Source organism: Chironomus tepperi, unplaced genomic scaffold (genome assembly GCF_022539635.2).
Source record: "Chironomus tepperi strain 1889 unplaced genomic scaffold, CSIRO-AGI_Ctep_v1 contig_441, whole genome shotgun sequence".
Classification (NCBI taxonomy): domain Eukaryota; kingdom Metazoa; phylum Arthropoda; class Insecta; order Diptera; family Chironomidae; genus Chironomus; species Chironomus tepperi.
In genome coordinates this window covers 377,835-397,688 of record NW_027226563.1, presented here as the reverse complement: position 1 = coordinate 397,688, position 19,854 = coordinate 377,835, and the positions used below count along the sequence as shown (strand labels likewise).

At 35.5% G+C, this 19,854-nt stretch overlaps 4 protein-coding genes and 1 non-coding gene across 5 annotated transcripts; 3 read left to right on the top strand and 2 right to left on the bottom strand.

Moving 5' to 3' along the window:
• Positions 1–1,382: 1,382 nt before the first annotated feature.
• Positions 1,383–1,454, bottom strand: TRNAF-GAA (transfer RNA phenylalanine (anticodon GAA)). The gene has a single exon. It is a non-coding gene; the product is annotated as a tRNA-Phe (tRNA).
• A 716-nt stretch (positions 1,455–2,170) lies between these two features.
• On the bottom strand, positions 2,171–3,598 carry LOC139097930 (ADP-ribosylation factor-like protein 16). Its single transcript, XM_070649941.1, has 2 exons — positions 3,292–3,598; positions 2,171–2,523 (listed from the first exon to the last, which is right to left on the bottom strand). The coding sequence occupies exons 1-2, from the start codon at positions 3,596–3,598 to the stop codon at positions 2,297–2,299; spliced, it is 534 nt and encodes a 177-aa protein (XP_070506042.1). The 3' UTR covers positions 2,171–2,296.
• A 4,182-nt stretch (positions 3,599–7,780) lies between these two features.
• Gr66a (Gustatory receptor 66a) lies at positions 7,781–9,702 on the top strand. The gene is given in 2 exon segments (XM_070649837.1): positions 7,781–8,986; positions 9,048–9,702. Coding segments are annotated over 2 exon segments (1,641 nt in total). The 3' UTR covers positions 9,483–9,702.
• Positions 9,703–13,375: 3,673 nt separating this feature from the next.
• Positions 13,376–17,319, top strand: LOC139097880 (uncharacterized). The gene is made up of 6 exons (XM_070649836.1): positions 13,376–13,997; positions 14,233–14,261; positions 14,320–14,769; positions 15,761–16,277; positions 16,336–16,361; positions 16,690–17,319. Exons 1-6 carry the CDS (start codon positions 13,426–13,428, stop codon positions 17,145–17,147), a joined length of 2,052 nt encoding a protein of 683 aa, XP_070505937.1. The 5' UTR covers positions 13,376–13,425; the 3' UTR covers positions 17,148–17,319.
• A 1,019-nt stretch (positions 17,320–18,338) lies between these two features.
• LOC139097879 (cathepsin L-like) lies at positions 18,339–19,644 on the top strand. The gene is made up of 3 exons (XM_070649835.1): positions 18,339–18,858; positions 19,041–19,066; positions 19,120–19,644. The coding sequence occupies exons 1-3, from the start codon at positions 18,347–18,349 to the stop codon at positions 19,551–19,553; spliced, it is 972 nt and encodes a 323-aa protein (XP_070505936.1). The 5' UTR covers positions 18,339–18,346; the 3' UTR covers positions 19,554–19,644.
• Positions 19,645–19,854: the final 210 nt, after the last annotated feature.

Sequence of the window (19,854 nt, the reverse complement as noted above, 5' to 3'; positions counted from 1 at the left end):
ATGCCGTCACGGAACGTCAGTTCAGTTTCTTGTCTTACCGATAATCAGGCGATGCATCGGTGCTATACCAAACACGATGTGCTGTTCGGGATGGTTTTTGTTCTTTATAATTCAACAAAAATTCTGGAGTTGATTATTGTTCTGCTTAAAATGCCTTTAAGAGGCCAGATACTCTCTTAAAGAGAGGGGTGGGGGAGGTGGTTCCTAGTTCACGCTGTTAGTATGGGATTTCGACTGTGCTACTCTTCAAAGAATAAACAGCCACCAAATCATTAAACTCTCCGCTTAAAAGCTGTTCCCAAAAAATCGACTCAAAACGAAGACATTCATATTCTTTCAACAGTAAAGCACCCAGATATCGTAAAATATGCTGAAATAAAAATTAAATAGGTTTATAGACATTGCGAAGAAGTAAGACATTACACAACTGTATGGCTCACAGCTGTAAAACACAAGACATTTAATTAAAAATCATGAGAAATGTGTCACTTGTTCCTCATTAATCTTCAAAGTTGGTTTCATTAGAATAAATAACTTTTTTTATATGCATAATCATCGGAATGATGAGCTGAAAGATGATTAAAAAACTTTCATAAAAAAGGCATCGCAAAAAAAAGTTTGAAATTATGACAAAAGGGAAAATTCGGGAACGAGTCGGCATTGGATGGAAGAAATCAAGTAAAAATCATCCAAAATTGTGGTTGAGCGAATACACAAATTCTCAATTGGAACCAAAAAAAAAGAGTAGACAAAGGAATCGACAGAGTCCTGTGGGATAATGCGGTTTTCATAACTTGTTATGCTCCTTCTTCCTTCCGCCTTTTTTTGTTCCTTTCTTTTCCATTAAATACGACTTGTCGAAAAACTCAATGAAGCTTTTTATTTCACTGCAGACTTATATCTTTCTCTCCAGCAGTGCTTAATGTGCCGTAAAAATAATTTCAACATTATTTATTTTCCGTTGTGTGTGGTTTCATTCCCATCTCTCTGTGTGTGGATGTGGCTTTCATTCCGTTTCCAGTAACATCATTTCCTGTGATGAAAAACCTTTTTAAATGTGAAATATATAAAAAAGAAAATATGGATGCTGAGAGTATAAGGAGGACGGAGGAGGTTCGCTTCTTCTTTAGGGATTTTTGCTTGGAGTCATGAAGATATTGAGGCTTTATTTTAAGGCTTTATACTGTTGTGTATCAATATTTTTGTGGATATTGATAATGTACAGTTATTTAGCAAGGATGATAAAGGCTGTAAAGTTATGTAGTTTTTTCAGACATCAGAACAATTTTTGGACATAAAAACCTGTTTAAACTTAATAAAATTGGTACTTAATAACTTAAGTCTTGACTGTACAGCAGAAAAAGGACACTTTCCCAACCACTTGTTCCGATCGGGAATTGAACCCGCGTCCTATGATTTTCAGTCAAATGCTCTTACCACTAAGCTATCGAGGCTGTTTGAAGTGCTTGACAGAACTACAATTTAAACTATTATTTTGCTTAAGCGGCAAATAAGCAACAGTGACATAGTAGTAGGAGTGTCGGTCAACCGACCCTAATAGCCCGGGTTCGATCCCAGAGCAAGTCTGAATCGGATTTGGATTATTTTTCGTTGTTGTAAGTCACACCAACTCGGTTTATGTATTCGCGATACACAAATTGTGACTAGGTGTATTGCATTGGTATACTCTGGGTTATGCAATTGTGCAGAGCTAGAAGAAAGCTGCTCTGAAGGTTTCTAGACAGTCTTTAGATCTTTACCTTTTAATTGGAAATCCACATCAACAAAACCTGCAGTTGATGACCCTGATATGCCATATAAATACACTCTATACTATAAACTTAACTACCTAAATAGATACTTACTCATTCAGCATATCTAACATATGCTACAATTTATTCCTTCATATAAAACCATCTCACGAACTTCCAGAATCCCTATGACTGCTATACCAAAAAGACTATAAGCTGAGTACCGGAACAGGAGAATAAATTGCCTCAAATTTATTGTCTGGATGCTTGAAAATTTAAGTCATTATCTAGATTTCAGGAGAGAGTATCTAAACTCATAAATTTAATTCCAGGCTTTCACTTCAATTCATCCACGACAATGCACGACAGTCGGGTACTTTATTATCATCATTTTTTGTTCTCCTACACACACACACACATAAAAACTAACAAAACAAAGGAAAGTCAGCACAATGAACACAAGAATTGGAAGGAAGAAGAAATAAATTTTTTCACTATTCAGCTCGGTTTTGTGGACGAAGAGGAAGTGAGAGAGTGAGAGAAACTCAATTAAAGAGCCATTCAGTTATTTGATCCAAACCCTCTTTTGTGATGGCACTAGCTTCAATTATTGTTATATCTTGTGGAACTTGTTTCTTTAATGTCTCAATTTGGAGCATTAGTAGAGCCTCATTTCGCATTTGTCGATAAGCATAATCCATTTTTGTCAATACCAAACATATTTTTGTTTTCTGAAGTCTCGGCTCAACCAAAATTGAATACAGCAGGACGCCTTAAAGAAACAACAGAAAAAGTTTTATTTTTTGGGGTGGATTAAATAAGTTTAGTCGTGGAATGGATGAAAGAAAAGTTTTAATTAAGCCAGTGCTGTCCAAATGTTTTTGCGACATGACACATGTTGATGGTAAATTTCGACCAAAACTGCACACTAGTGTGTCGCGATCCGCAGTCTGTCACAAGTGTGAGGTGGCACACAGTGTGTTACTAGTGAAGCATGTCACACAGTGTGTCACTAATATGTCGTAACATGTAGTATGTCACTAGTGTGACGTGTCACGCAGTGTGCCGTGTAACCTCACTAATGTGTTGTGTCATGTAGTATGTCAATATTGTATCATGTCACACAGTTTGTCACTAATGTGTCGTGTCATGCAGTGTGTCACTAGTGTGCCGTTGCACACAGTGTGTCACTTACATGTCGCATCATCCAGTGTGCCAATATTGTGCCATGTCATGCAGTGTGTCATACAATGTGTCACTATTGTGTCATGTCAAGCAAATTGTCACTAGTGTGTCGGGGTACGGATTGTGTCACTATTGTGTCGTGTCACACAGTGTTTCACTAGTATATCGTGGCACCTAATGTGACACTAGTATGTCGTGGCACGCAATGTGTCGCTAGTGTTTCGAGGCACGCAAAGTGTCACTAGTGTTTCGTGGCATCCATTGTGACATTAATTTGTCGCGGCACACAGCAGGCTATTATTGTGTCGCATCACACAGTTTAGACAACACTGAATTAAGCCTAAAAGAATCTCACCAGCACATGATATTTGGCATAAATTGGATGTGTCGACAACAAATATAATCTTATTTACAGCTTCTGAGTAATAATTTTTCCACATTACTGCCATCTCGCCTCCAAGCTCCCGAACCGTGATGCTTTTCTTGGCATTCTTCTTCAATGGTTTCTTGTCAGCTGAAGGCACATAATTGATTGTAAAGATATTGGTTCCAACTGTGTTAACGGAATGTGATGTAAAATTGACACTGTCGGGATATTGGATACTTGTCAGAAGCATTGTTTTGCCAGAATTTTTTGGTCCTACGCACAAACACGATATCATGATGATAAAGCTTATTTCCGTTCACAAATCTGTAACTTTTTTGAACAACAAACTCTAAATGTACAAAGATTTCGTTTGGAAATGAAGGAAAATTAGTTTGTTATTTAATTTTTTATTCCTTTTTGTACTTTGAAAAAGTTGAATCGATCGATTCTGTTTCCATGGAGATGTACAATGAGGGGAGGGAATGAAAAGTGGAGCAAGTTCAGTTATTTTTTTATATTTTTTAAAACAAATAAATATGAGTTGCAAAATTTTTGGAGTCAGGGTTATTATTTTTTCATGTATCTTAAAGTTGCTCTTTGTACTGTAAAAGGTCCCGTTCCATGAGCTGGGAAAAGATACAGGTTGTATCCAAGTTATAGCTATCTTAGTCAAAATTAGACTTTCTTGAATTCTATCACTTTCCTGACTATTGACTACTGTCTGTGAATTCTCTAAAGCAGCGTACTGTTCTAAGTAGAGTCGACATGCAGGTTGATAACTTGTGCAAATGATCAACTCCACAGGTTGCCAGCTTCCGCAGATTGCCAACTTCTGCAGGCTGCTCCTTCTGCAGTTGCCACTTTCCGACAATAGTCTTTCCTCCAGTCACTACCTTCCGTTGATTGACCCTTCTGCAGATTGCCATCTTCTGTGGTTGGACTTTTTCACAGGTTATCGTTTTCCATCGATGGCCTCGTTCACAGATTGCCACTCTCTGCAGATGATTCCTGCCAGTCTTGAGCCTTTAGTCTTGCAAAATTTAAAGCCGTCATCAAAAGAAAGCGGATACAGAAAGTGGAAGGGGCAACCTGCAGAAGAGTGCATCGAGAGAAGTATGCTTTCCCGAAATCCCGGTCCCGAAACTTTTCCGGGACCGGGACGGTATCGGGACGGGACCGGGAAATCCCGGGATTTCCCGAAAAAAAAAAGTGTATCAAAAATACTATTTTTTCGGCATTTTTAAGCTTAATATGTATTTTCAAAAATTTAAAGATGAATTTAAATTTTCAGAACTCTTGAACCTGACTCATTTTGAATGATTTTAAAATAGAAAAACACTAAAAAATTTTGAATTTAACTATCATATTTACCGTTTATATGATTATGAAGAACAAATCTTAGTTATGAGAAATAATCTCAAATATTTGTGATCAATTTAAAAAGCATTAAATCTTTAAATTTTTGAAAAACCCAAAAATTAGCTGAAAATCCATTGGTTTATTTGAAAGGGTTTGTTTGATTTGAGTTTGATGATAAAATTATATAATTTATATTGATTTTAAATTTTTGGTTACAAATTAAACATTTTTAGCGCATTTTTGAAACTTGTTTTCAAAAAGGTAGCTTAATAATGCACTTTGTTCGTTCGTTCGTTCGGTCGGCTGTTCGGCTGGAACGCGAGATCTCGAAAACTAGACATCGTAGAGAGCTCTAGTTTGTTTTAATAGCTTAGTTCTATCGAGTTATTGGGTTATCGGTCATTTAGAAGTTTCAAATCAACGCATAAATACTATAATTAACAGTTTTTCATTTTCAAATACAACAACAACAAAAACAACAACACGTTTTTTCATTGTTTTACAGTGTTCTTCGATGTTTTTACAGTGTTTACTGAACAATGTTTGAATTTTTTTGACCGTTATGAGGTTTGAATTATGAAAATCCGTTAAATGATGAAGTTCTTAAATTTTTGGAAGTTTTATATGGATCTTGTTTTTAAGATCTGGAAGTGACCTGGATCTTACTGGATATTGGTTTTTAGATCTGGAAGTGACCTGGATCTTGGTTTTTAGGTCTGGAAATGACTTGTTAATCAATTACTGATCGCTGGGACAAAAATGCGCTTAAGTCCCTCGATCAATAACACGAGGACTTTTGTAATTTTTTATTTTTATTCTTTTTATTTTGTTAATAGTTTGTACGAATTTTTTTAAAACTTGGTCCCGCGGGACCAGTCCCGGAAGATTTTCGGGACTCGGGACGGGACCGGGACGGGACTGTCCCGGGATTTCCCGGTCCCGGTCCCGGTATCGAGAAAGCATAAAGAGAAGGTGGACTGGTAAACAGCAAAACCCAGCACTTTCCAATTCTGGTTCTAAAAATTGATTATAATGATTCCGAGTGTAGCTGCAATTAGCTACACAAGCTACATACGCTGCGATTAGTCGAAATCTCGAAATCATCCCCGTCTACACTCCAGACAAACTGAACGTAAAGCTTTCTCAAATCTCAACACACAAAATTCCCAAAAAAATTCATTCCCCAAATAAAAGGAACTCCCTTTTGTTCTTCATCTAAGTTTCAGTTTTCAATAAGCCCACAAAGAATTTTTATTAAATTTTCTAGCAATTAAATTTTCTTGTTCTTCCTCCTTTCTTCGTATTTCCTCAATACGATACCAAAAAATGTTCGGATGGTGAAAGCAAATATTTATCTTTTGAGTAATAGAAGATGAGAAGGAAGGAAAATATTTCCTTCATCATCATCCATCCATTCTATCTTGATGTCTATTGTCTCAACCAAGAGCAAAGTTAAGGATGAAGAAATTAATTTTATGTTAAACATCAAAATGCTTTCAAACTTTTACAAAACTAAAAGCTTCAAGAGAATGCGGATATACTCTTTTGTTTTATTATTTTATTTTCCCCACAAAGCTTCATCCCAAATCAATCCATTAATGTGCTGGCTGGCTGTATATGTGCGGTGAAAGTAAAATATTGTTTCAATTTATTAATCCAATTAATGTTCGATTAAGTGGAAGAGATATAGATTGCGGGGTTTTAGTAATTTATTTAATGAATTTTTTTTTCTCTTATTATTAATTCTTTTTTTCCATACCCAGTGAGAACAAGAATCGTTGAGTCAGCTGTTTTGTGTGGATTTTTTATGGCTTGGTATTTTTGCATGACGTAATAGTTTTATTTGCATTAAATATTCTATTTGTAGCTAGCCACAAACTTAATAATTCATATGCAGTTCGTCATACAACAGGCACAGTGGACACAGTACACAGTGGGGTTGAACCCTTAAATCACTCCCTGCCATTTTGAGTCCAAAATCCAAACTTCTTTCAACTTTTGCATTCGATACAAAAAGTTGAACTCATCTCCCAAATTTCTGAAAAATTCTTCATGACAGAGGGTGGGGGAGGTAGATGTTAAACCCCAAAACCCTCAAACCCCCTTTCCATCCCCTCTCTTTTGGACAAAATTATTCAATTTTGCTAGGATATTTGCTAGTCAAAAATCAAAAAACCCCTCAAATTTTGCAATTCAACACCTCCTCCCCCTCCCCCTATTGACCCCTCATCAAAATTTATTGATTACCCCACTGCCTCATCCATAGCTACTCACGACCACAATATTTTGTACATATAATTATCATGCCCCGATTTACAAACCGCAAAACTTGATTGTTATTTTTTTTATATTTCATGCAACAAGGAAGCGAATGCGGTTTTTCGTACTCAGTCATACATTGAACATCGAATGCATCATTTTTAACAAACTGGGAATCCCACATCACCCTCCCCCCACAAAATATGAAGCATGAAATTAATTTGATTATAATGCATTATTATCAACTATTGTCATCAAAATATCCCAATCAATTAGTGTCCACATACGTTTTAATTATGTAAAAATATAAAACAAGACATCCAAACCAATGTGTACATACCTCAAAATGTAGTCAACTTACCTCAATTAGTGATCAACTGACGTTTATCCGCTGTCAATTGTCACAATTTATAGACAACTTATTTTAGTTCATAAAGAAGTCATTTTAAGTTGTAGACAGGTCATTTTAAGACATAGGCAGGTTATTTTAAGGCATAGACCAGTGGTGGACAACCTGTGTATCGCGGAACACCTTAGCGGTAAGCCTCGACCGAAACCGCACATGCCATAGGGCTCATGCCATTTCCATAACTGATATAGACCAGTGGTGGACAACCTGTGAGCCGCGGCACACTAATTAGCTGCTGAAATTCCTGGATAATATCGTGAACCGTATGCTGTGTGCGGTTAAGGCTTGTCACAAAAGTGTGCCGCGGCACAAAAAAGGTTGTCCACCACTGGATAAAGACAGTAAAGCAGAATATGACTTACTCTATTGACAAATCCCATCAATTTACAGACAGCATCTATCTCCACTGATACTCAACCTACATCACAGCTCAACTCATCATCCGTAAACATGGCAATTGTCAATCGTGGCCAACAAATTGGCAACAAAAAATCATATCAAAGTCCAATTCTAGAGTCACTGGACGGCTTATTTTATATATCAAAACTTTTCGGTGTAATTCCATATTCACTCAGTGATTACATCACGAAAAAGCGATTACAACTTTCGTCATTTGGTTGTGCCTTTTCCGTCCTATCCTGCATATTTTATATCGTCACTTATCACATTCTCATGTCAGAGACAATGGTTGAAAAAAATCCCGAGAATAAAATTACCACATTGACAGCCATAATTGGAATGTTTATAATCTATTTGGAACCATTCATGATGACTATTGATATTATGGCTGCGCTTATTAATCAAACAGCATTAATAGATGTTTTTGATCGTTTACAGGAGATTGATAATAAATTGGAAAAGGAGAATGTGTACCTTGATAATCGTCAGAATCGCTTTACATCAACCATATTTCTGTCTATATTCATAATATGTGAAATTGGTATTGGATATGCTGTAGTTTGTATTTTTTGGGAAGAATTTTCAATGATTCAAGCATTCTCATGGATCATAAGCTGCGTTCCATTGTTTATCGATGTGATTGCTAAAACTTGGTTCCTGATGCTCATTCTACTCGTCCAAAGTCGTCTACGAGCAATTAACACCTATTTAAATGATATAAAAAGGAGCTTTCAGGAGAGAAAATTACGTCACGTAAAAGCCGTCGAATTGAAGCCATCGAGAAAGGATAATTTATTCATGGAGACTGTCGGCTATTTGGAGACGGAAATTTATTCAACGACAAGTGGTAAAATCGATGGGTGGAACTACTGGGATGGAGCACGTAACAATAAAACAAATAAAGTTGGTGATGTCAACAATTTGAGTGGAATAAAGTCAATGAAGAAAATTATTCAGGTTGCTCCTTATAAAGGTCGATAACGTTCGTTGATGATTGATTGTGAACGTTATGCGCTATTAACGGCAGTTCCATTTTTATTTTTATTTTCAGGTTCAATGCTCACCAATTCAAATGTTATGGTTAGTGAGAAGCTGGACATGAAATTAATCAATTTATGTCGAGCACATGATGAAATTTGTGAAATAGCAAAGCAAGTGAATCGAATGTTTAGCATTCAAATGCTAATAACAATGGCTTATGGCTTCATTTTCATAACCGCACAATTTTACTTCATGTATTGTGGCTTACAGGAACAGGTAAAAAGTCGCTTGTGACTCATTAAGTTGATTAATTAATTTTAATAAGTGTCCATACAAGTTCATTCCAGTGCTATTTCGGACAGCAAAAAATATCGGCTTGACTATCGTGTCGATTGTCTACACCGCATACAAATGTGTCATCGTCATTTACATAAGCTGGAAAACGAAAATTGACTCACAAAAGACGGGCGTACAATTACATAAAATCGCAAATGTTGTTGATGAGAATCATCTGTATAATGTCTGTAATCACTTGTCGTTAAAATTACTCAACCATCATCTAAACTTTACAGCCTGTGGATTTTTTGATCTTGACATGGAAACGATTTATTCTATATCTGGTGCGATAACAAGCTACCTGATAATACTCATTCAATTTAGTTTGGCATCGAAGCGTTCACCGGCAGTTGGTGATGTTGGAAATACAACAACGACAATAACGGCTATGAGTACCACCATGAGTAGTATAGACGACTCATCTCTAGGCGTTTAAATAATTTAATTTTTGTGCCTATTGTGTTGAAAATTATTTCAACTGCATAATGTTTTGTGGCAATTTTGAACACATTCATATACATGTTCATGTCTGACACTTTAACTCTAACCGTAGAGCATGAAAAAAAAGGGATAAAAATTTATCCCTGCAGCAGCATCGGCACAGACATATAGCATAGTTTTAATTAGTTTTCATATTGCTATCTTCTGTGGCAGGAGTGGGCAACCTGTGTGCTAAGGGACAGCTTGGTGGTGAGCCTTGATCGATACTGGACATGGCAGGGGCGTAGCCAGAAAAATTCATAACGGTTTTTTTTGAAATTTAATTCAAAAAAGCAAACGAAAAATTTAAAAATTAAAAAACCGTTACAAAATAAATGGTTTCCAATTCTCGGAGGAAGGTCTTTCCGGTCCTTCTATACGGTTCATGGCATTTCAAACACTAGCATGCCGCGTCACACAGGTTGCCCACATCTGCTCTATACTTATAATGCTGCTGCTGCTACTGCTGAATGAAAATTGCTTCTCACACTTTTAATTCTGCACACATTCACTATGGATTATCATGATGATGATGATAGTCGCTTACTTTTGCAATGTAATTGAGTAAGAAAGACTTTTTGTGTGTGAAATAAAATCATATTTATATTTTGGAGAATCTAATAATTTTATGGATCTAGAAAATATTTTTGACTTCCTTAACTGTTGATGAAGTTTCGTATCCAAAAAACTTTTACTAACCAGACACATGCATGATACAAATGTATATTAAATTACATCTATTTTATGGCAATTGGGAATTTTAAAAGTGTCTAAAATCTAAAACAATTTGTGGCAATGCTTACAATGAGTCGCAACAATGATGAAGAAAATTGTTTTACACGATATGATGAGTAGTTTCTGTGGTTTTCAAATGACATTTCCAACAAATCTCTTTTTTAGAACTTTTTGACGTTGATCTTTGAAATTAAATTGTATGGTAATTACTTAGATGTGGAAAATTTTTAGTTTTGAGCATTTCTATTGTTGGAGTGTTTTGCATTAGCATTGTTATTGGTATGAACTTTATCTATAGTTTGGGGAATAAATGGAAAACTTTTCTTTTTATGGATTAAGGCTTGTTTAAGGTTATTCTAAAATTGCAGATCTGAAAACAAAATACGTATGCCTGCAACCTTGAACGAACTATAGCAAGGTGCGGGTCACGAAAGTTGATGTTGAATTTGAACTTCCGGGTTCAAATCCCTAAATCAACCTAGTGATTTATGGGAAGTTTAAATACTTCAGCTTCTTGGGTGTAGCAGATTAATGACGGAAACCAAGAATTAGACAACGTGTGATGTAAGCACGGGTCATGAATGATGTAGTTAGAATAATAAAGACACGACAGCTGTAAATTCTCCGAGGAGGATTTTTACTGGAACGGGCCTGAATAAATTGTAGCTTACTGAAAATTAGAACGAGAGCTGACATGAACACCGAGCCTAAGACCTAATAGTGTTTTTATAGGGTTCGCCCAGATGCGCAGGCCTGCAGCAGGCCTTTTTTTCAAAAAAAATGATGAAAAATTGCATTTTTGAGAGTTTTTCACCGTCGTAATTGGGAAACTAAATCAAAAATAACATTTTCTACGATATTCTAACTTTATTTTTAAAAAATTAAAAAAATTTAATTTTCCAGTGTTTTTCCAAGTTTTTCACCATTATATATGAAAATTAAGGGAAAACTAGCATTTTCCAAGATTATTCATTATTATAATATGTGAATTCATGTAAAAAATTGTCATTTTCATAGTTTTTAAAGTATTTGGTTAAATTTTCAGATGCACTTGGATGCGCATCCAAGGCCTGCAGTTTTCTGCATCTCTGCATCTATCTGCATCTAATTTTGGCGAACCCTATGTTTTTAATTGACTGCTGCACACAACTGTTTAGAGAATATTATGCTCTGTATACCACCTAACCTTTGGATAAAAGGGTGAAGATGTAAGTGAGATCTCAGCAAACAGACATCGTCGAGAGTCCAAATTTGAAGCATTAGTTCAGTCATATCGAGTCACCAGCTTATCGTTTGGTTTACTAGTTTAAAACTATCGCTAAATGCCTTAATTAATGATCTGCTTTATTTGCAAAATACTTTGAAAATTTTCCCTTCGACCATAATTTGAATTAGTTGTGACCGTTAATTTTCAAATAAAATTTTGACAGTTAATTTTCATGAAATTTAATAATTGGTTATTCTTAGCTAACCAAATACTGATTTCTGGGCACCAACGGGGTTGAGTACCTTGATCAATAAATTGTCAATAATACGAAGAATTGGAACATCTTTTTTCAATTTTTTAATCACGACCACAATACAGAGAATAACATCTAAAATGAATTGCCTATTATTTTACAGCTACTCTGCCGGCACTGATCAAAATTTTTTTCCAATTTTTATTTTATTTACTCAAGAATTGAATTATTACACTTTGGAGAGCATTTGCTTCAAATACTAAATTCCTTTCTTCCTTTTTAATGACTTTATTCCTACAATAGCATCAACCCCGAATTCAGATATAATAGCATCGACAGCACATGTGAAATGAAGATATCGTGGCAATTAAACCCTAGTATTTAAAATTATTGACGCGTATTTAGAGTTTTTTTCTCTTTTTTTGTCACGTGCTGCAATGGGATACAAATTTTTATATTTTCATTAATGCTGTTTAAAAATACAAGAGGGACGGAAGAACGAAATGTTAATACGAAAGGGACCTAAAAGTTTTTTGTGTGAGGATCAAATGAGAAATAATAACAAGTCGGTTGTATAATTACTTTTGAAAATGTTTACACAAATGTTCACTTTATTTATGTACATATTTTAAATCTGTACATGGGACGGAATGTCGTGTTATGTTTAGGTGATGATTTCAAGTTGTTGGCTAGTTCCATTTTTTTAGATTTATGAAATTGGAATTCCTTCAACCGCAGTCCGAACTCCAAATGTTAGATATATTTCCAAAAAACTAACAGACAATGAGCATACTCACCTTAATGAGCTGATTCACGAGTATACTCAATCAGTTTAAATAAGCATGTTTTGTCAGTTCGGGTCCTTTGGGTTATGAACTCCAAAAAATTATAAAAGTTTTCGACCTTATTGAGCATTTTTGACTAGGCAATCAGAAATTAATTAATTAACGGTTATTCAAAATTCAAATTTTCGAATAACATTTTTCATTTGCAGCCAACTTTAGGTGTGGTAAAAATTAAAAATTAATGAATTTAAAATCATTAATTATCGAATTTAGGAATGATAACAAGATTTAAGACTATACAATACATGTATTCAATAGATAACTCAATAGATGGACTCGATTCCAATATTTGGACTCCGAACGCCAGCAGAGTCTCCTCAACTTTGAAGTTCTCCCAACTCCGTAATGTACTGCTCGGGCTATCAACAAACAAAAACATCCAATAAACAAAACTAATCTGAATTTAAACCTAATAATTTATTAAAACAGATTAACTAATACTCAAGCAATTAAGATTTTATGAACATCACAAGAAACTTGTTCTTATCGGACATATACAAATGTACACATTTATAATCATACAAAACAAGTAAGACTAGAAATTAAAGAAATTCCCATACTCACTAATTTTAAATGCATGATAATTTCATACGTTTACTGTCAACTGACTTGGTGAGTAGCATGCTTGGTATGTAACCCCTGAGCTCACTCATTCTATATTCATAAGATGACATTCAGACAAAATATGAAGAAATAATCTTGTTTAGTCAGAAAATGCTACCTAATTTTGGACATCTGAAGTTGTTTGTAAATACTTGACATAAGTTTAAGATGTTCATTAGTATTGACTTAATATTCGAATATAAAAATCTGAATCATCTCTCGGTCACCTCAGTTTAATTTGGTAGTCTTATCAATAATGAAGTTAGTGTGGATTTTAGCGTTTTGTCTGCTTGCAGTTGCAGTTGTAGCTGATCAAAAGGGTCGTAAAAAGGGCCATGATGACAGTGACAGTGATGAGCATGATGATGACAATGCTAAATGGGATAAGTATAAGCAAAGCAATAAGAAGGGATACAAAAGTCCAGAAGAAGAGAAGCATCGAAAAAATGAGTTTAAGAAGAACGACGATAAGTTCAGAAAACATAATGAGAAGCAAAAGACTGGTCAAGTTCATTACAAAATGGGACATAATAGATTCTCAGACAGAAACGATACAGACCTAGAACGAAAATTTTTACATAAATTTACTCGACGTGATTTTACTAAAGTGACACCAACAGTTCCGGCTTCTTCTTATCCACCTGGTCCAGATTCAATCTCGTACCGAACATCTACTTTGCCTATTTTGAATCAAGGTGATTGTGGATGTTGCTGGGCATTTTCAGCTGTTGCTCAGGTTGAGGCACAATTAAAAAGAAAGGATCCTGCATACGCTACTCGAATTTCACCTCAATATTTGTTGGATTGCTCACCAAATGCTGGATGCACGTAAGTTTTAAATCAGAGATGGACAACCTTTGAGCCGCGGTACACTAAGCCTCGACGATAATCGCATACGGCATGCGGTACATAGCAAAACAAATATTTAGTCGGTACACTAGTGTGCCGCGACACAAAGGTTGTCCACCACTGTTTAATATTGTTCTGATAATCAAGAAAATTTCCAAAATGATGAAGTATATGCTTACACTGTAATGTTATCGCAAATTTCTATTATTCACAGAACAGGCGGTGCTGTTTCTGATGCTTTTAGTAAGTCAAATAATCATATGATTCACAACATGAATATACATAAAACTTTACATTTCAGCATATCTCAAGCAAAATGGATTCGTTGATGCAGCAAACTATCCATACACAGGCATTGAAGAAACTTGTAAAGCCAATATTCCAAAACTAACCCAAACAGTCACTTCAGTTACTCACTATGACCTGAATGGAGATGAGAATCTATTAAAGAATGTTTTAGCAGCTGTAGGTCCAGTTGTTGTATCTATGTACGTAAATGCAGCAACTTTTATGCATTATGAAAGTGGAATATATTGGGATGAAACCTGTCCAAATCAATGTCAGAAGGTTAATCATGCAATGCTTTTGGTTGGATATGGAACCGACACGGAAACTTATTCTGAGCCAATTGACTACTGGCTATTTAAGAATAGTTTTGGAGCAGCTTTTGGCGAAGCTGGATATATTCGAATGATCAGAAATTCACCTACATTTAAGAACAACTGTAACATTGCGTGCATGATTGATTTTTCATCTTAAATATTAAGAAGTTCCAATAAAAAAATGTGATGGTATCAAATATTTTTTATTATTTTAAGTTAGTGATGGGCAACCTTTGTGCCGCGGCTCATTAGTGAAACGCCTAAAATGAAATGAACCGTATGCCGTGGATGGTTTTGGTCGAGGTTTATAAATAAGGTTTGCCGTGGATTAATGGTTGCCCATCACTGTTTTGATCTTAATTTAGGGTGGCCGAAGGATTTGCTTTTGGAGCTTGACACCTGTCATAAGGTAGATTTCACAAATGGCCTAGCCAAGGTTATTCAGCCCAATACCTTAGCCTGCACATGATTTTTAGTCCTTTATATTGCGCGTTTAACACTTACTTAATGGAACCATGCTCCGACCTGATGCCTAGGAAAGCATTTCAATCTGACTCTATTACTGACCGCATCACAAAGCTTGTACAAATTTGCTGTTTTGACATCTAACTGGCATTCCTTCATTACTATGCTACGCCATGTTGCTCTTGGAGCACCAGGACACCATTTCCCTTGTGGATTCCAACCAAGGGCAGTATAGCAAGCTTGTGTCTCTCATCCCGCTACACCACTATTCCGTGAGTGACCTATCCAGTCATATTAATGCAATTGCGTGTTTATTGCCTTCCAGGAATTTTGTTTATCAAGTTATTAATAAGCAACACATTTCAGCATACACATAGAAGCATTGACTTTAATCTTAATTATTTTAGCTTTACTAGTTAAGCTTTAAAGATAATACAGTGCGTAGCAAAGAAATAGTATTACTATTAAGAGTAATTCATGTTTATAGTAATTCAAGTATTTCCCAAGTCGTAATAAATATGAGTGATAAACTGTGGTTTCATTTCTCATGACAGAATCACAAACTTATATGCGTAACTACAACAGATAATACATTTTAGTATAAAAATGCCAAATAACTTTATAAAATTGCCAGTATATAATTTTCAAAAGAATCTGCTAGTTCTCCTTAAATCCTCTATGAGATGAACTCAATAATTTTCATCTCATTGGCACTGTCCGTCTTTGATCAGCCATTCAAAAATGATCAAGATTGGACCAACTACAAAGTCGAGTATGGCAAAAATTATCTCAATAGACAGGAAGAAGTTCTTCGATACAACAATTTCAAGTTGAATGACGAAAGGATCAAAACACACAATGTCGAATATATGAAAGGAAAGATTGGATACGAGATGGGACACAATGAATTTTCGGATATGAGCCATGAAGAATTTGCATCAATTTACTTGCATCCAATAAAGCCAAAAATGGAATATACGGAATTATCATTCAATTCATCCTTGCCTGAAGCAGAAGAACTTTCATACCAAAAATTTTGTTTTCCTCCATTGAATCAAGGCCAATGCGGTAGCTGTTGGGCTTTTGCTGCTGCTGCTCAAGTTGAAGTTCAATTAAGACGAAAATATTCGGATTTTAATCAGTACATATCTCCACAATATGTTCTTGATTGCTCTAATGGTGGAAGTTGCAGGTAAGTTTGAGATTAATGGCTCATTCTGCTGATATTAATGCTTCTGTTTGTTAAATAGTGGAGGACAATCGGAAACTGCTTTAGGTAAGTATTAGATCAGTGGTGGACAATCTTTTACTTTTCGTGGCACATCTTGGTGGTAAGCCGAAACTGCACACAAAATTCGGTTCATGTCATTTCTAACCAGCACAGAGGTTGTCTACCACTGTATTAGACGGATTCATAGCTACTCGGTAGACTCAAGACGTAGAAATGGTTGATAATCCAGCCTCAAGCCAGCATGACACTTGCTTCAGGCAAGATCCAATAAGATTCGAAGTCGTCAAGTTAGCCTGGGTCTGGATTTTCACACATTTCTACGTCATGTGCATTCTGGATAATAACCAGCATTTTTCATCCTTTTCTTATTCAGCATACATGAAGAATAATGGAATTGTGGCCCTCACTAGCTATCCTTACACCTCAACAAAAAATACCTGCAATTATAGTGCTCGAAAACTTCCACAGAAAATTACCTCAACATCCAGCTTTTTTATACAGGGAGATGAAGAGACTTTAAAGAAAGCCCTAATAAACATTGGTCCTGTCGTGGTTTACATACAAACCGTAAGTTCATTCTTTAACTACAAATCAGGAGTTTATTGGGATCAACAATGTCCATCAGACTGCGGTAGTATTAACCATGCTGTACTTCTTGTTGGATATGGCACAGACAAAACAACTTATAAGACACCAGTTGATTATTGGATTGTAAAGAATAGTTGGGGTAAAACATGGGGTGATAGTGGATATATTAAGATGATTAAGGGCTGGAATGCTATGAAAAATAACTGCAATGTCGCTTGTTATATTCGGTATTCTGTCGTATAGATTATTATTATTTTTTGTGAAATTATTACATTTAATCGCAGTATTAATCCATATATTAAACACATTTTGGGAATGAACATGTATTGGATTCATCCTTTTATTTTACAATATAAAATGTAGTCACAGTTTAAACCACAATAAAATTTATCGTAATAAATATGATAAAAAATTATGAATTTTTTTTTGTGCACTTATTTCCATCAAAATTATTCAGTCATGAATAACACTTTTCAGCCATAATAAAACTCTAGAGCATGACTATATCCAGAAAGAAGTAAATCTTCAATTTGCTAGGAATGTTCAAGATTCATAACTCCGAATATCAGATTCCAATTGAGACTCAAAAACATGTCCTACGATTTTTGACCGCATGCTCCTACTACTGAACTATTGGAGGTTTCGCGACTATATGGTAAAGTGCCATATGTAAATTATACATTTGTTGTATCCCTCTTATTACAGCATGAAGTGAATTTGAGTCAAAGTGGCTCAGTGGCGGAATGGTTTAGTACTTCGGTACATAATTAATGCAACACCAATCCAGCGATCGTGAGTTCGAGACTCGACATGGGAAAAATTTTCTCGTGTCCTTTTTCGGATCATATATAGTGAAAACACAGCACATAGCCTTCCTTTGTAGGCTAGAGACAAAAAGCTGAAAATAGCGTCATTAAAGGAGTGGTCGTGATCTCACTATAAACTTTTAGGTCCATTAAGTGCAGTAGTCTGGAGCACCCTCACTCGTTAAACAATCTTTAGCCGCGAATCGCCCTAGCGCAGCTATGGATCTCAAAAGATCTGAGATGCTAAAAGTTTTTTTCTACTAGAATCCCAATAAGGAACCGATGATAGGCAATAGTAGGCAATAGATTCATATATTGGGTCCATCCACTTATTATGCAATGCTCTTGGAAAGTGGGAGGGTGTCGATGTTCTCCGTCTAGTTTCTCCACGGAACGAAGGGGTCAATAAGACGATTTTTGGCGTTACGTTATTAGTGAACGATCCCATGAAAATTAATAGAACTGTCACACTTTAATGTATTAGGCTTTTGAATGTATTAATTACAATGTGAGACTCATCAAATCTTAATACAATAAAATATTAATCATATTAAATTAGTCACAAAACGAAATCATGTTTATCACATAAATAGTATGTTCAGTATATACTTAGTGCTCTAACTTTTCAGACGTGAAATGAAGTCCATAATATTTATTACACTAGCATTGTCAGTATTTGAACAGCCTCATCAAAATGACCGACAGTGGTTGAGCTACAAGGATAGGTTCAATAAGCAATATCCAACTAAACAGGAAGAGATTATCAGATATAAGAACTTCAAATTAAAAGATGACATGATTAACATGCATAACGACAAATATTCCAAAGGACAAGCCACTTACAAAATGGGACATAATCAATTTTCAGACATGAGTCAAGAAGAATTTAAAGAAATTTATTTGCAGTCAATGAAAGGCATTCCTCGAGTTCCTGAAAGAATTGTCAATATTACTCGACCAGCGATACCTGACGAAATTACTTACCAAGACTATTGCATGCCACCATTGGATCAAGGAAATTGTGGAAGTTGTTGGGCATTTGCATCAACAGCTCAAGTTGAGGCACAGCTGAAAAGACGTGATCCTAATTATAATACTTACATATCACCACAGTATATTATGGATTGCTCAGGTGCTGGATCTTGCGAGTAAGTTTATTAAGCTTTCTGTTAACCAGTGTTGTCCAAAATGTGTGTCGCGGCACACTGGTGTGCCACATGTCGTGAATGGGTTTAGGTTTGTCACCAAGGTGTGTCTTGGATTAAACATTTTGGACAGCAACGCTTTAAATAAAGGATTTTAATGTATCTTTAATATTTTTCGTCAATAGAGGTGGTGTTCCTGAACAAGCTTTAAGTAAGTTACGATTTCAAACCCGACTTACATATTAATGATTATATTTTTCTTAGCATTTTTGAAAACCAACGGTTTTTCGGCTTTATCTGACTATAAATATGATGGACAGGATGAACAATGTAAGAATGACGTGAAAAAAATGAACGCAGAAATATCCTCTACAGAACATGATCAGTTAAATGGTAATGAAGATGACCTGGCATCATATGTAGCAAATCATGGACCAGTTGTTGTATCACTATTTGCTCCAGACAGTTTGAGCCATTATACAGAAGGAATATTCTCTGAAGATAGTTGCCCAAATGACTGTAGAGATGTAAATCATGCGATGGTTGTTGTTGGCTATGGATCATCTGAATTGGATTATTGGTTGGTTAAGAATAGTTGGAGTAGTTCTTGGGGTGAAGATGGATACGTAAAAATGATACGTAATAGTGATAATAAATGTAATATTGCCTGTGGCATTGATTTTGCATCTGTAAAATGAAGCTTAAACTTTTAATTCAATGCATTGTGGTAAGGGCAAAGGGGCTTCCCCAGCGACACAAATGAAGAGGGCTCCGCTGTGGAACTTCAAAGAAGGCTCCATATGGCTGCCAAATTTAGGTATTTCTAGTTGGTGCTAATAAGGATTTTAAACCTTATATGCTCCATAGCGAAGCCTTTTTCATTTGTGTTGCTCGGGTTCATAATCTGTTATTTTAGTATTACTTAAGTTCCAAACATTCCTTGTTCTTGTAGTTTTGTAAGTGAATTATTTGACAAATGTTAATTTTATTGTAAAATAC

Coding starts and splice junctions, on each gene's coding strand:
- LOC139097930 (XM_070649941.1), bottom strand. CDS start 3,598: ATGATATCGTGTTTGTGCGTAGGACCAAAAAATTCTGGCAAAACAATG. Junction 2,524..3,291: donor ATGCCAAATATCATGTGCTG/GTGAGATTCTTT, acceptor TGTTTCTTTAAG/GCGTCCTGCTGTATTCAATT.
- LOC139097880 (XM_070649836.1), top strand. CDS start 13,426: ATGAAGTTAGTGTGGATTTTAGCGTTTTGTCTGCTTGCAGTTGCAGTT. Junction 13,998..14,232: donor TCACCAAATGCTGGATGCAC/GTAAGTTTTAAA, acceptor TATTATTCACAG/AACAGGCGGTGCTGTTTCTG. Junction 14,262..14,319: donor TGCTGTTTCTGATGCTTTTA/GTAAGTCAAATA, acceptor TTTACATTTCAG/CATATCTCAAGCAAAATGGA.
- LOC139097879 (XM_070649835.1), top strand. CDS start 18,347: ATGAAGTCCATAATATTTATTACACTAGCATTGTCAGTATTTGAACAG. Junction 18,859..19,040: donor TCAGGTGCTGGATCTTGCGA/GTAAGTTTATTA, acceptor TTTCGTCAATAG/AGGTGGTGTTCCTGAACAAG. Junction 19,067..19,119: donor TGTTCCTGAACAAGCTTTAA/GTAAGTTACGAT, acceptor TATTTTTCTTAG/CATTTTTGAAAACCAACGGT.